Genomic DNA, 12585 nt, shown 5'->3' on the forward strand with positions numbered 1-12585 from the left:
AGGGAGGGACTCCCTCCTCTCTGTCCTCACACTGATCCATGCTGCTGAATTCACATCCACATCAGCTCACACACACTTTCTACCTTCACCTGCAGAGGAAACACAAATCATTCATGTGCACATCGACTGAAATCCTCCTTTCCATCATGTGTGCTGTCCAAATACCAGCTGCTTCTTTTCTGCTTCATCTCAGTGTCAGCTGAATGCAGTCAGACAGCAGTGTGTAAATACTGTCAGGGTGTTCAGGTGAAGCAAAGTGATCCAAACTGATTCGATTAGGTGTGGAAACCACTCCAACCACTGCAGTAAGAACAACAAAGGAATGACAGAAGTTTGCTTTGTGAACAAACAGGAAAATATGAAGAAAATCTTCCAGTTGTCTAAGTAGAGATTTATGAGTTTGTCTGTCTGCAGTACTGTTGTGACCATTTACTTGTGAAGATGTTAATCAGTTGCTTAAACAGGACATGTCATCTAATTGGTGGCAGGAGAGTGGACAGAACAGCTGGACAGTTTGTTACTGTGAACTATGGAGAAACATTACATTACAGACAATGTGAGAGCACAAGGAGGTGAGAACAATGAGGAAGAGAGCAAGGAACCAGTGATGTCACACATGTCCAGTGTTGGGCAAGTTACTTTGAAAAAGTAATTCAATTATAGTTACTAGTTTCTTTTTCAAAAAAGTTACTGAGTTAGTAACTGAGTTAGAGTATTCTAAAAGTAATTAATTACTTGAAAAGTAACTATTACGTTACTTTAAAAAGAAATCGTTTAACCCCCTGGGGTCCAGGGTATAATTGGCCATTTTTTACTACTCTTGATTTTCCCTCCACATTTTACCTTTAAAAACTATTTACTTTGTCTTGTTTGGTATCATTTCTTTCAGCACAACCTCACGTGTCTGAAGTTACAGTTATGTTTTCATTTTGACATACTGTATTTACACAATTGATCTAAAATCAGACAAAAACCATAAAATCAGAGTAGAAAAAGTTATATTTTTACTGTAACAACCACAAACATGTTTAATGAATCATATTTCATAACTTCAAATGCAAATATTAATTGTCAATTTTAAAATCCTATGCACAAGTTTTGCAAACAACAAAGTTATTTGCATCCATTTACCTTTTACCCTTTTTTAAAATAACCATTTCAAACTATTTACAGAACAATCAGCTGTTCTTCAATAAGATGACACACAAATTATTTGTGCCACTCCAAAAAAATAATTTCTGTCCACTATAAAGGAGAACATCACAGCCTGATACCTGCAGGTCTGACAGCAGCAGGTGTATCACTGCTGGAGACAGCAGTCGCCTCATTGTTCTGACACACAACACAAAACTATCCACAACACTGCACACTAACTACACACTCCAAACACGCTAAACGTCACAAATCTCTCACATCTCAAAACTCGCGCTCTCTCTTTCTCTCTCTCTCTCCCTCTCTCTCTCTCTCCGTCACTCCTAAAACTTCCCCTGTTTTGTTTTGTTTTTTGCTCATAAGCAGAGAGTGCTTGCTAGCGCTAACGTGGCGAAACTATTGAGGAAAAACACGCGTACATATTGTTTATCATGACTCTGGTTTTACGTGGCCTATCAACACAATTTAAAAACTGGTATATATCACCTTGTTGCTTTGTCTTTAAGTGGTCATGTGATTGGCTTACCACGACTCCTTTATTCTTCCTCAGTCAAACAGCAGCACTCATGCGATTGTTTTGCCCTCTTAGCTCCAGGTGTTGCGCTAGACCAGAGGTGGGCAATCTCAGTCCACGAGGGCCGGTGTCCCTGCAGGTTTTAGATTTGTCCTCGAACCAACACAGCTGATTTAAATGGCTAAATTAGCTCCTCAACATGTCCTGAAGTTCTCCAGAGGCCTGGTAACTAACTAATCATGTGATTCAGGTGTGTTTACCCAAGGTGAGATCTAAAACCTGCAGGGACACCGGTCCTCGTGGACTGAGATTGCCCACCCCTGCGCTAGACAGTGATCGTGATTACCGTCCGCGGGGGCGCACGCAGCTGCTTAAAGCTGTAGCGTCCAGATTACTTACAGCTACTTCCGTGCAGCTGATATAAGATGCGGTAAGCTGAACACAGCTTCAACCGTCTGTTTGTTGAAAAATAGTAACGGACCGCGTTTCCTTGTTAGTAACTGTAACGGCGTTGTAACGATGGGAATAGTAATTAGTTAGATTACTCGTTACTGAAAAAAGTAACGCCGTTAGTAATGTCGTTACTTGTAACGCCGTTATTCCCATCACTGCACATGTCACACTAGAATGGTGGCGCAGGAGCTCAAAAGTGTTTACAATCATAGGGAAAATCTGACTACGCTATCCTGGGAATTTCACCCAGAGAATATTTAGTTAGAAACTATAATAATGATCAAAAAGGATCTCAGGCAATGTTCCCTTTAATTTCTCATGTGTCCGAGCAAACACACAAACTCCCTGAGCGGTCCCTTGGACCATTGTGAGGAACAGCAGATGTGTGCACTGTGGTCAAACCAGCATTGCATCCATCCAAGTTACATGGTTTATCAAAAAAATCTAATTACAGCATCAACATTTCTATTAGAATACGTTTAGTTAAGTGCTCTAACTCACTTACAATGAAAATTAAAAGAAATCATGTTCATGACCTGTGTAGTATGTTAACACTATTGGAAGTAAAAATAAGTTGAATTCCAATTTTGAAAACACAACAACATTTTTTTTTTATAAAGCTCTGACTTTATCATGAGTCTGCGTGAAGTTCTTGCTGTGCACTAGGAGAGAGTCCTGTAACTCTTTGTCTGCAAAATACAATATATAATGACCAATGTTGTGCAAGTCATTTTGAAAAAGAAATTAATTATACTTACTAGTTACTTCTTCAAAAAAGTAACTGAGTTTTGCAAACAACAAAGCTTTTTGCAGCTATTTATCTAAAAATGCAGCCAATGGGTTTTTATTTTTTAAATAACCATTTTAAACTATTTACAGAACAATCAGGTGTTCTGCATCAAATTTGATGCCACACAAATTATTTGTGCCACTCCAAAAAATAATTTCTGTCCACTATGAGATAAAGAAGAACATCACAGCCTGATACCTGCAGGCCTGACAGCAGGAGATGCATCACTCCTCCTGTTTTTAATCTGGAGACATTATTTACATTGTAATCTGCCTTTGGTAGCTTTTTGGCAGCAATTGTGACACTCAGCAGTCACCTCATTGTTCTGACACACATAACAAAACTATCCACTACACAACACACTAACTTTATACTCCAAACATGCTAAACGTCACAAATGTCAAAACTCTCTCTCTCTCTCTCTCTCTCTCTGTCTTTCGCTCTCGCGCTGCCATCACTCCTAAAACTTCTCCCTCTTCATAAACAACCAAATGCTGCATTTTTTGATTGGTGGACATAGTACAGTTTTCCACCAATAGGAAAGGGTGGGGTTTTTTTGTTTTTTGTTTTTTTTACTCACAGGCACAGAGTGCCTTCAAGCGCTTTCCTTAGAAAACGCAGTTTTTACCGTTTCTTCCCGCAGTAAATATAAACAACAAAAGTATTCAGGAAAAAACATAATGAATAATAACTCTGGTTTTACAAAAACTGGCATATAGTTTGAAGTCCACACTTTTTCCGTCAATTTTTCCGTCTGTCCTGCTCACATCTCCAATGGTTGTACCCATTGTCATTAGCCTGACTTCACTCCATATTGGCCTCACCGCTTTGGTAGCTAAAACACTGGTTGCGGTACATAAGAAGGCTGTCGTAACCTGTCAATGACTTTATTTAGCTGCGTATATACCAATGTGAATCGCATTATTGGCTGGAGCAGCCAGTCACCGGTCACTTACTGACGCACACTGCAAAACAGAATTAATTGTTACGTATTTATTTTAATTTCGATTCATGTCAGATTTTTTGTTGTGCGCAGCGCAGATTTTCTGTGCGCAGAGACCATGTCAGCAGTGCGCAGTTGCGCACTCGCACAGCTTAGAGGGAACACTGATTCAGCTCCTATACTTGAGACAGAGATGTGGTTCAGTGTAAACAACAGTTTATTTACAGCTATTTAAAATATGACATGAAAAGAATCAATGATTCAGTTGTACATGTACTGTAAATTCACAGCTGTATCTTACCAGAGGGTGAATGGGATGACAGATGATGACATGTACAGAAAAATCACCAACTCGATGTAACACAAAAGCGAATCTACATATCAAGCATTCAGAAATCAAATGTACACTGTTAGCCTTTGCAGTAATTTCCATAGCTTAGTACTGCAAAATCAACAGTAAAAAACTCTAAAGGATGTTTGCAGTTTAGTACTGTAGTTTGCAAGTAATGGTGATGTAAGTAATGGGAAAATTCCATGAGATTACATTATTTTTACGGTAAATCACCGTACTCATGGAAACAGCTGTAAAATACAGCAAACGTAACAATTGGTGATGTTACTGAGATTATACTATTACACCATCCGGATTTCTGTTGTTTTCTACTGTAGATCTAAGAGTAACTACTTAAATCCTCATTCAGAGTGTATTACTATAAAATGCAATTCACTGTGAGAGTAGTATAACATATAAACTACAATATACAGCATCATTTTTAACTTAAGGAGTAAGTTGCAGCCACACTAAAATTGAATTCCTTGAAATGAATTGAACCTCATATATTAATAAATGTATTGTGAAACATTATTACAGTCCACTTTGTCTCAAACAACCAGTCTCATTCTTACAAAAACTAGAAAACAAGCAAGTATACCTTTAGTTTACTTTGTATGTATTTTCTTGGGTTTTTTTTTTAGACCAAATTACATTTAAGCATACTTTAAGTGCAGTTAGAAGTATACAGAAAAGTATAAGTACATTTAGTCTATACTTGTACTATAGTAGTGCTAGTAGTAAACTAGTATGTAATTTATTTGACGTATACCTGAGGTTTACTAAGAAGTACAAAGAAATCATCGAATCGAATCATATCTGTTATTAATCTCTGTCTCTCTTCCACAGCATGTCTTTCATCCTGTTTTCCTTCTTTCACCCCAACCGGTCGCAGCAGATGGCCGCCCCTCCCTGAGCCTGGTTCTGCCGGAGGTTTCTTCCTGTTAAAAGGGAGTTTTTCCTTCCCACTGTCGCCAAAGTGCTTGCTCATAGGGGGTCATATGATTGTTGGGTTTTTCTCTGTATTTATTATTGTGCTATCTACTGTACAATATAAAGCGCCTTGAGGCGACTTTTGTTGTGATTTGGCGCTATATAAATAAAATTGAATTGAATTGAATTGAATTGAATTGAATTGAAATACCCAGCATGAATTGCAGGGCTTTAACTGTGAAATTAAAACAATGATTGATGTTTTAAAACAAGAATCTGTCAAAAATTCTTGTGTAATGTCTTTTACCTTCTGAACAGAGTAAGTGGGGCAAATCATTAATTTAAAAAATGAAATTGTTCAAACCGTGAGTGAAAAGGGTCAATAATTAATAAACCTCAACTCTCAAACGACTTTCTAACCTATGCCCATGCACAATATAATTCTGGTACTTGAACTATGGGTGCAGTTCTTTACAAATGAAGCCTTCTGATAGTTAAAACTGTTATCTGATATCTGGGGAATGAAGAGCTTTGTTGCAAGTGAAAAATATGTTTCAATTGAATTTTAATTACTGTTTTTCTATCAGAAATAACTCAAATATAAACTAAAAAGTAAATTAATGGTATACTTGTAAAGTTAGTATTGTGATAGAGTCGAGTATATTTTAATTATACTCTTGTAGACATTATGACATTATGCTAGTACATTTATGGTGAACAAAAAGTACATCTAAAAGTTAATTTCAAGAATACTGTTATGTACTAAAACGGGGGCCAATGTAGTCCCAAGAAGCATTATTAGTATACGTACTAGGTAAGGTATACTTGGGAAATATACTTGAAGTATACTTATTTTTTGTATGGCCAGCAACAAAAACTAATGGCTACATTTAGAGTAATGTTTACAAATGACTTCATTTAGCAGGGTGTTCCTTTTTTCTCTTCTTATTCTTTCTTACACTGGACCTTCATTTGTTTTGTATAAGGTGGTACGTTTTAAGACACCTCTGCCTAACTACAGTGAACTAACCTAATAATATGCTCTGGTCGTCATTTTACACAAGTTCAGGTGTCACATCCATGAAACCTACACCACTAACCAGCATCAGTCCTTCAACTTCACTCTCAAAATTAATAAATTCTGGGACAAGCAGAAACTTTATTTTCAGCGGTGCATTTTGTGGCAGGCCAGACTGCTATTAAATGCACTCTCCTAAAGAAATAATTCTCTTGTAGCACCACTTCGTCTTGGTTCAGAAGAGATGTCCTGGATATACGTGTTAATGTAACACGGGTGTTTATGTTTGTTCATGTTTAGCGCGTTGGGTTGTGTTTTTAAAGCGATTATTACGTTTTTAAAGCTTTTTAATGCGACAGGTGCGATAGCCGACACCACACCTTCACCTGACGTGCAACCTGACGTATGACGCACACGTCGGGTATTCACTTTCAAAACAACAATGGGGAAAATATTGCTCGAGGTGGTTAATGCTCCTTTCGCTGGTTGCCAACCACCATTAAATAACAACAAGAAGAAAATATTGATCTGCTTTTCTTAGTTTTGCATGTTTATGACGCAATTCAGACTCAAACAAAGCTGCAAAGCAGGAGAACAACATGGCCATCAACTATTCTGTGCCACAGATCCAGTTCGCTGCAGCACAGAGTGATGATGAGACCGTTAACATGTGCAACTTAGAAGTAGTCAAAGGTAACTGGATGTTCAATCGGGTTAAATGCAAGGTTGATTGGATTATATCTGAAGATCGTATGCTATTCGTGACAACTCTGCTAGACTCCAAATTTCTCGTCCATGAGGGAGTATCTCAAAAGTAAATGAAACAACTAAACTTAACACTTTTCCCCTAAAACTGACTGACATGGGAAACATTAAAGTTGGATTGACACCAGCTAATCAGTCTGAAGGTAAGTGTTTTTTTACTTATTCAAGAGAAGTCCGAAATGCATTCTTATTACTATTTGTTTTGACTTTTCAGCTACCCTACCAGGTTATTTTCATTCAAATGCTAAGACAAAATATCAATATCTATGAATGTGGAGACTCAAAAGACTAGTTAGGTAATAGTTGCCGATGGATTTATGAGACTTGATAGAAACTTGGACGTTTGCAACAGGTGAATCGGTGAACTACCGAGGTTGCGCCCAAATGCTTAAAGCTGTTAGCTGGTCAGTGTTTTCAGGTGTGCTTGTACTACCTGTACGGTGCGGAGTGCTGACTTAGTCAGGCTAAACCCATTAAAGCGTCGAGCTCAAATATCTTTTCATTTTTGTGCACTGCTCTCTTGTCTTTTGTCAGCACACATTTTCTGTTTATTGAAGCCTTTTGTGAATAATTTTGATCATGTAAAAACTGGGAATTGGTCCGTATTGACAATACTCTTATTTTTTTATTTTTTGCATTGCATATGTCATTTAGGAAAGGTAATTGGTCACTGAACTTTTTGCAACTATGTGTATTTGTAAATTTTGTGGCTTCTGTGCACGCAAATTTATATTGTTCAGTTTGCATGTTAAAAGCCACAAACATGTAGCTAACTATAGGCTTTCTTGTGGAACTGAGAACTGCCCTGCCACTTTCAGAACATTTTCTGCCTTTCATTCACATATGCCTAGGAATCACAGAACAAGAAGGGAGACCACTGAGGAGGAGTTTTATAAGTTCACTGGTGACCTCAGCTGTCAAGTTCCTGGATGTAGGTATGCTGTACAAAACTTCACAACTCTTTGTGCCCATCTCAGATTTCATATCAAAGATGGGGGGAAAAAGTATGTCCATTTGAAGGTTGCTCTAAATACTTCAGTGTCTGAACATCATTTTCCAGCCATATTTCTCAAAAACATAAGTAGACAGTTCAGCAGTCAAGGCAACAAGAAATTGTGGAATTTACCATAATACAAGGACAGGACACAGTTAATCTATTAGAAGACTTTGTGTCATTTAAAAATGCAGGCTAAAATGCTCTTACCAACCAGCACTATACAGAGCATCATAGAGGAATTTCCGGATCTTTGCAGCTGTGCAATGCACAAAACAAAAGTAGACACTGAATCTAACACCATTAACCTTTCGTTGGTAATGGTAGGACTAAGGGTGGAAATTGTGACAAACTGTAAAATATACTGTATTTTTTTATGTATTTTTCTTTCTGTTAGTACTCAATCCTAATTGCAGGGTTCATCTTTTAGTGAGGACATTTGTTGAAATAGCCATATAAAGTTGCTTTTTCAATGATCTCTCTCTCTCTTATTTTTAGATGGCAACAGACCAAAGAACCTGAATGACACCATTACTCTGGAGCTTGGGAAAGATTTCCACTCCAACTGTTGCATGCAATCACAAGAGGGGACAGAGCTCAGCCAGAGGACAGGAGAAGTATGGTTAGAATTGTTGTGGAGGCCATGCAAGTTCACTGCAGAAACCCTAAACGTGCATCTTGTGAAGAGGTTGCTAAGATCATTGTAAACAGATCCCCTCAAACATTTGCAGATTTTACTGAAAAGGGAGAAAGACTGGGTTGATGACATTATCCACTACTAAGAAGCATCAAATCTAGAGTTGAAAATGTTAATCGAGATAATACAACACATAGATTTAGTGAAACAAAGAGAAGCAGGAATGAGGAAGACTGCAGTCCCAACAGTAATGCAACCTCACCTAAAAAAGTTAGATGCCTTGTTGATAGCTACGCTTGTATAAATTGGCAGCCAGTTGAACTTCCTGAGGGGGAAACGCCAGCTTCTTTAGAGGAAAAGAAACACATCCTGTTAACAATTTTTAATTCACAAGGACCTGGAGCTGTGGAGAGACCTGATGTGGATGACTTCATGTGCCTCACATATATTTCTCAGCGCCAGCTTATCAACAGTTGTCCCTCACTTTCAGTAGCTGAAATTCAAGAGCAGTGGCCATTCTTGTTTACTCGGAAAGGTCTTTCAAACCACTTTCACAAACTCACAGGTATTGATATCAGTGAGCGCTTAAGTCAGGCCCTCATAACCAAAGGCAGAAGGATTGTTAATTATTTCTCCAGCCAGAAGCTCAAATGGAACCTTGGTATAAGGACACTCATCCAGCAGATAGAAAGTGAGGGAGTTTTGACCAACAACAAGGTTGGCACAGCAGCCATACTTCTCATGATGAAGTATTACAAGGAAGATGAAGACTCCCTCTTTGTCTTAGCAGATGTAAGCTTTTTTCATACAGCTCTATGTTTAATGCTGTTGCTTGCTGTCCTGTTTTTTTTGTTTTGTTTTTTTGTTACATAAAATGTCCTGGTCCTTTATCTGGCAGGAAATATCTACCAGGATGTCCCTTGAAGCAGAGAGCAACCTGCCAATCACCCCAAGGCTGATTATGCTTGGTAAGAAGTCATTTATGAAATAGAGCTGATTAGACCATATTACAGTTTCTGTTTGGCAGACAGGTATCCAGTCTCTGTTTATTTAGCTCAAATTTCTGTAATTTCCTTTATAAACCAAGGTTGTTGGACATGTGTCTCAGTGAATCCAGCAAAGTAACAATATCAAATTTCACATTACATATTACTGATCAACATAGTAGTCTAGCTACACCAACAGCAGGAATACTGAAGTCAATACTGTAAAGTTTAACAGCAGCACAAACTATAAACTCCAAAATAACCATACAGTTGATTCATCTCCGGTAATTTAATTAGGCTGACTCTTTGTGTTAAGAGATTTTTACATTTACTTACTTTGATAACCTTTATTTTGCTTAAGTATAATTTCTTGTGAGAACATGATGTGCCTGCAACCTACAGATTAAAGAACAGAAGCATGCGTGAGGAAGTTACAAAGTCACACACGCTCAGGCAGAGACAGTTCCAACCTGAAGCTGATATGACAAAAGATACTAGTTCCTCTTGTTTTTTGGATAACGGCCACTCATGCGATAATCATATCTAGAGATGTTTTTCTATTACATATGCTCCACCTAGAGATGCTGTGTAATCTATTCTCTGCTATAAAATAAAGAACGGACTGAGGCTCTGCGCGACTTGCCTGTGTCTTGCCACGCAGTAAGCCTCGCCCATGTACATGCCATAACTTGAGTTTGTGTTTCTTGCTTCTCTAAGGTTTTTTCCTTTGACACGTTGTTAGGTGTGTTTAACGTGCAGAATAATTCCCAATTATGTACAATTAGAATATGTTAAAACGGACTTATGTACATAAGGCCATTAATAATTAACTGGCTGGAGCTGGACAAAGAGAACACCTTTGCTGATGCGATGTCAGTCTTCTTTGGTTCATTCTATGTATTGAACCTGGAATACCAGGAGTCAGCGTGTGCAACATTGGAACTAATTCAGAGGTATGTTTGAACAGTTAGCTAATAGTGATAGATGATGAATAAATTATCCCTAAGTAACTCATTATTTCAAATCAGAACTCAATGTTACTGTATGTTACTATTTATTGTGGCATGTTTTAAGTTTTTTTTTGTAAGGATAAACCCTGAAGAGGGAACAAAATGTACCTCCAAGGCTGGGACAAGCAGAAAGACTGGGACCACTGTGAAGCGAAAGGTTGTTCACATTAATCCTCATGTCACAACTTTCCTCCAGTGGCTTACTGAATTTGAGTGGAGAACTTCAAATTAGGTAACTGTTTTTGCCATTTATAGTGAATTTCTTGTATAATTTAAGTGACCAATGTGTTGTTACCTGTGTCTCCACAGATGATCCATGGCCCATGCTTTCTGGACATTTACACAAGACGAACAACAATGAAGACAAGCTCTCTTGCCATCTTGCAAGACGCTGTCTCTGTCCAATAGGTTCTTTGAGTGCAACAGTTTTGATTTTTTTTCCTTCTTTTACCCGTTTGTTAAAAATTATTGCAGCTACTTACACTTTAATTGTCACATGTATTGGCTCACCCTACAAATCAATGAACTCAGTCCACAAAGCAAGATCAGGGTTCAGTGCAGGTCAGTCAAGTTCCTTCACACCACACACACTCATCCATGTCCTTGTGGACCCGGCTTTGTGCATTGATTTGGTGGTGTGAGCCAGTATTTTGGACAAAGTGTGTATAGAGGCAGAAGTGTGGGGCTTGATATTATATTCATTGCAATTCAGTTTATTTGTATGGTGCCAACAAAATGAATGCCAAGGCACTTCACATTGTAGGTTTAAGACCCTACAAAATATAACTAAGAAAACCCAACACTTGAGCATATGTTGTCTGCCATGATATGGATATGACATAATATCGTTATTGTTTGTAAAACCATCTGAGAAAATAATGGATTACATGGTTTAGTAAAAACAAATGCTTCCTCAATGAAAATATGTTTTCAGTTCTTTTCAGTTTTTGATTTTGGAAATGTGTATTTCAGCAGGGAAAAATCAGAACAGAAATAAAAAGTGGTGTGAAGCACATGAATTATATTTTGTGTGTGTGTGTATATCTATCTATCTATCTCGATCAATCGATCGACAGTGGGTATATATATGGGTTTTTTTTAATAAAAATATATATAAATAAATGGTACATTTTTTAATACAATACAATTTTTTGGAACCCTCCAGTCTCTTACAGTATGTTACTGTTTCTTTAAATCATGGTAAATTACGACGTGTTAAACAGTAAATGACCGCCTGTAGGAACACGGTATCCTCTAGCAGAGATGAATATTTTTGGTACTGATGATGCGTGATAACGGTAAGTTACTGGTAAATATATTGCGGTTTATTACCTCTCAGCGGGCTTACAGTGACATACCGTGAATAAACGGTAGTATACCAATTTCTTAATCACAGTATGATGTTACTTTGTTGACGTAATTTACGACATGACGACAAAAGCTACGGTGCGTTACCATAATTTGTCCAAGAGTATTATACCACAACAGCAAAAAACGGTATCATCCTGCAGAACGGTAAGCCACCGTAACACGTCGTCAGTGACGCCAGTATGTTACGGTAAAGTGGAGACGAAAAGTCTAACAGTGTACGAACACAAAACAAATGAACAATTTCATAATACTATTCTAAATTATTATACATACCACTGCTATAATTTGATAACTTAGTACATTATGATATATATTTATATATATATATATATATATATTACACACAGGGCTCAAAGGCTTTGCTAAAAACCTGAACAAGAGTGTTGGAGACACATCAAACGAGAAGGCAAAACAAGGCAAAAATGCAAAGCAGCACTTCTGTAAACGCAGCACACAGAAGCAGTAGCGGTTCTGCTGTAAAGCTTTCAAACCACCCACCCAGACTCCCTGTAATGCATCGTAGAATTAGCATTTACAGTAAAAAGATTAGTTACATACCGATCAAATGGAGTCAATTTGCAAGCAAACTGGCCAATAGGAGGCTTCTGCAGTTACAACCTGTAAACACACCTGTTTACTGGGATGTTTAAAACACTGCTCCGAAGCTTGGTTCAAAATACCAGGTCAC

At 37.8% G+C, this 12585-nt stretch overlaps 1 protein-coding gene across 1 annotated transcript; it reads left to right on the top strand.

The window, feature by feature from the left end:
• Positions 1 to 8419: 8419 nt before the first annotated feature.
• LOC109197027 (uncharacterized) lies at positions 8420 to 11784 on the top strand (the record flags this gene model as incomplete). Its single annotated transcript, XM_025903272.1, is given in 4 exon segments — positions 8420 to 9322; positions 9429 to 9498; positions 10836 to 11065; positions 11767 to 11784. Coding segments are annotated over 4 exon segments (1221 nt in total), but the record flags the coding sequence as incomplete, so codon positions are not given.
• Between the last annotated feature and the right edge of the window lie 801 nt (positions 11785 to 12585).

The sequence above is a fragment of the Oreochromis niloticus genome, linkage group LG23 (genome assembly GCF_001858045.2).
Source record: "Oreochromis niloticus isolate F11D_XX linkage group LG23, O_niloticus_UMD_NMBU, whole genome shotgun sequence".
In the NCBI taxonomy this organism is placed as follows: Eukaryota; Metazoa; Chordata; class Actinopteri; order Cichliformes; family Cichlidae; genus Oreochromis; species Oreochromis niloticus.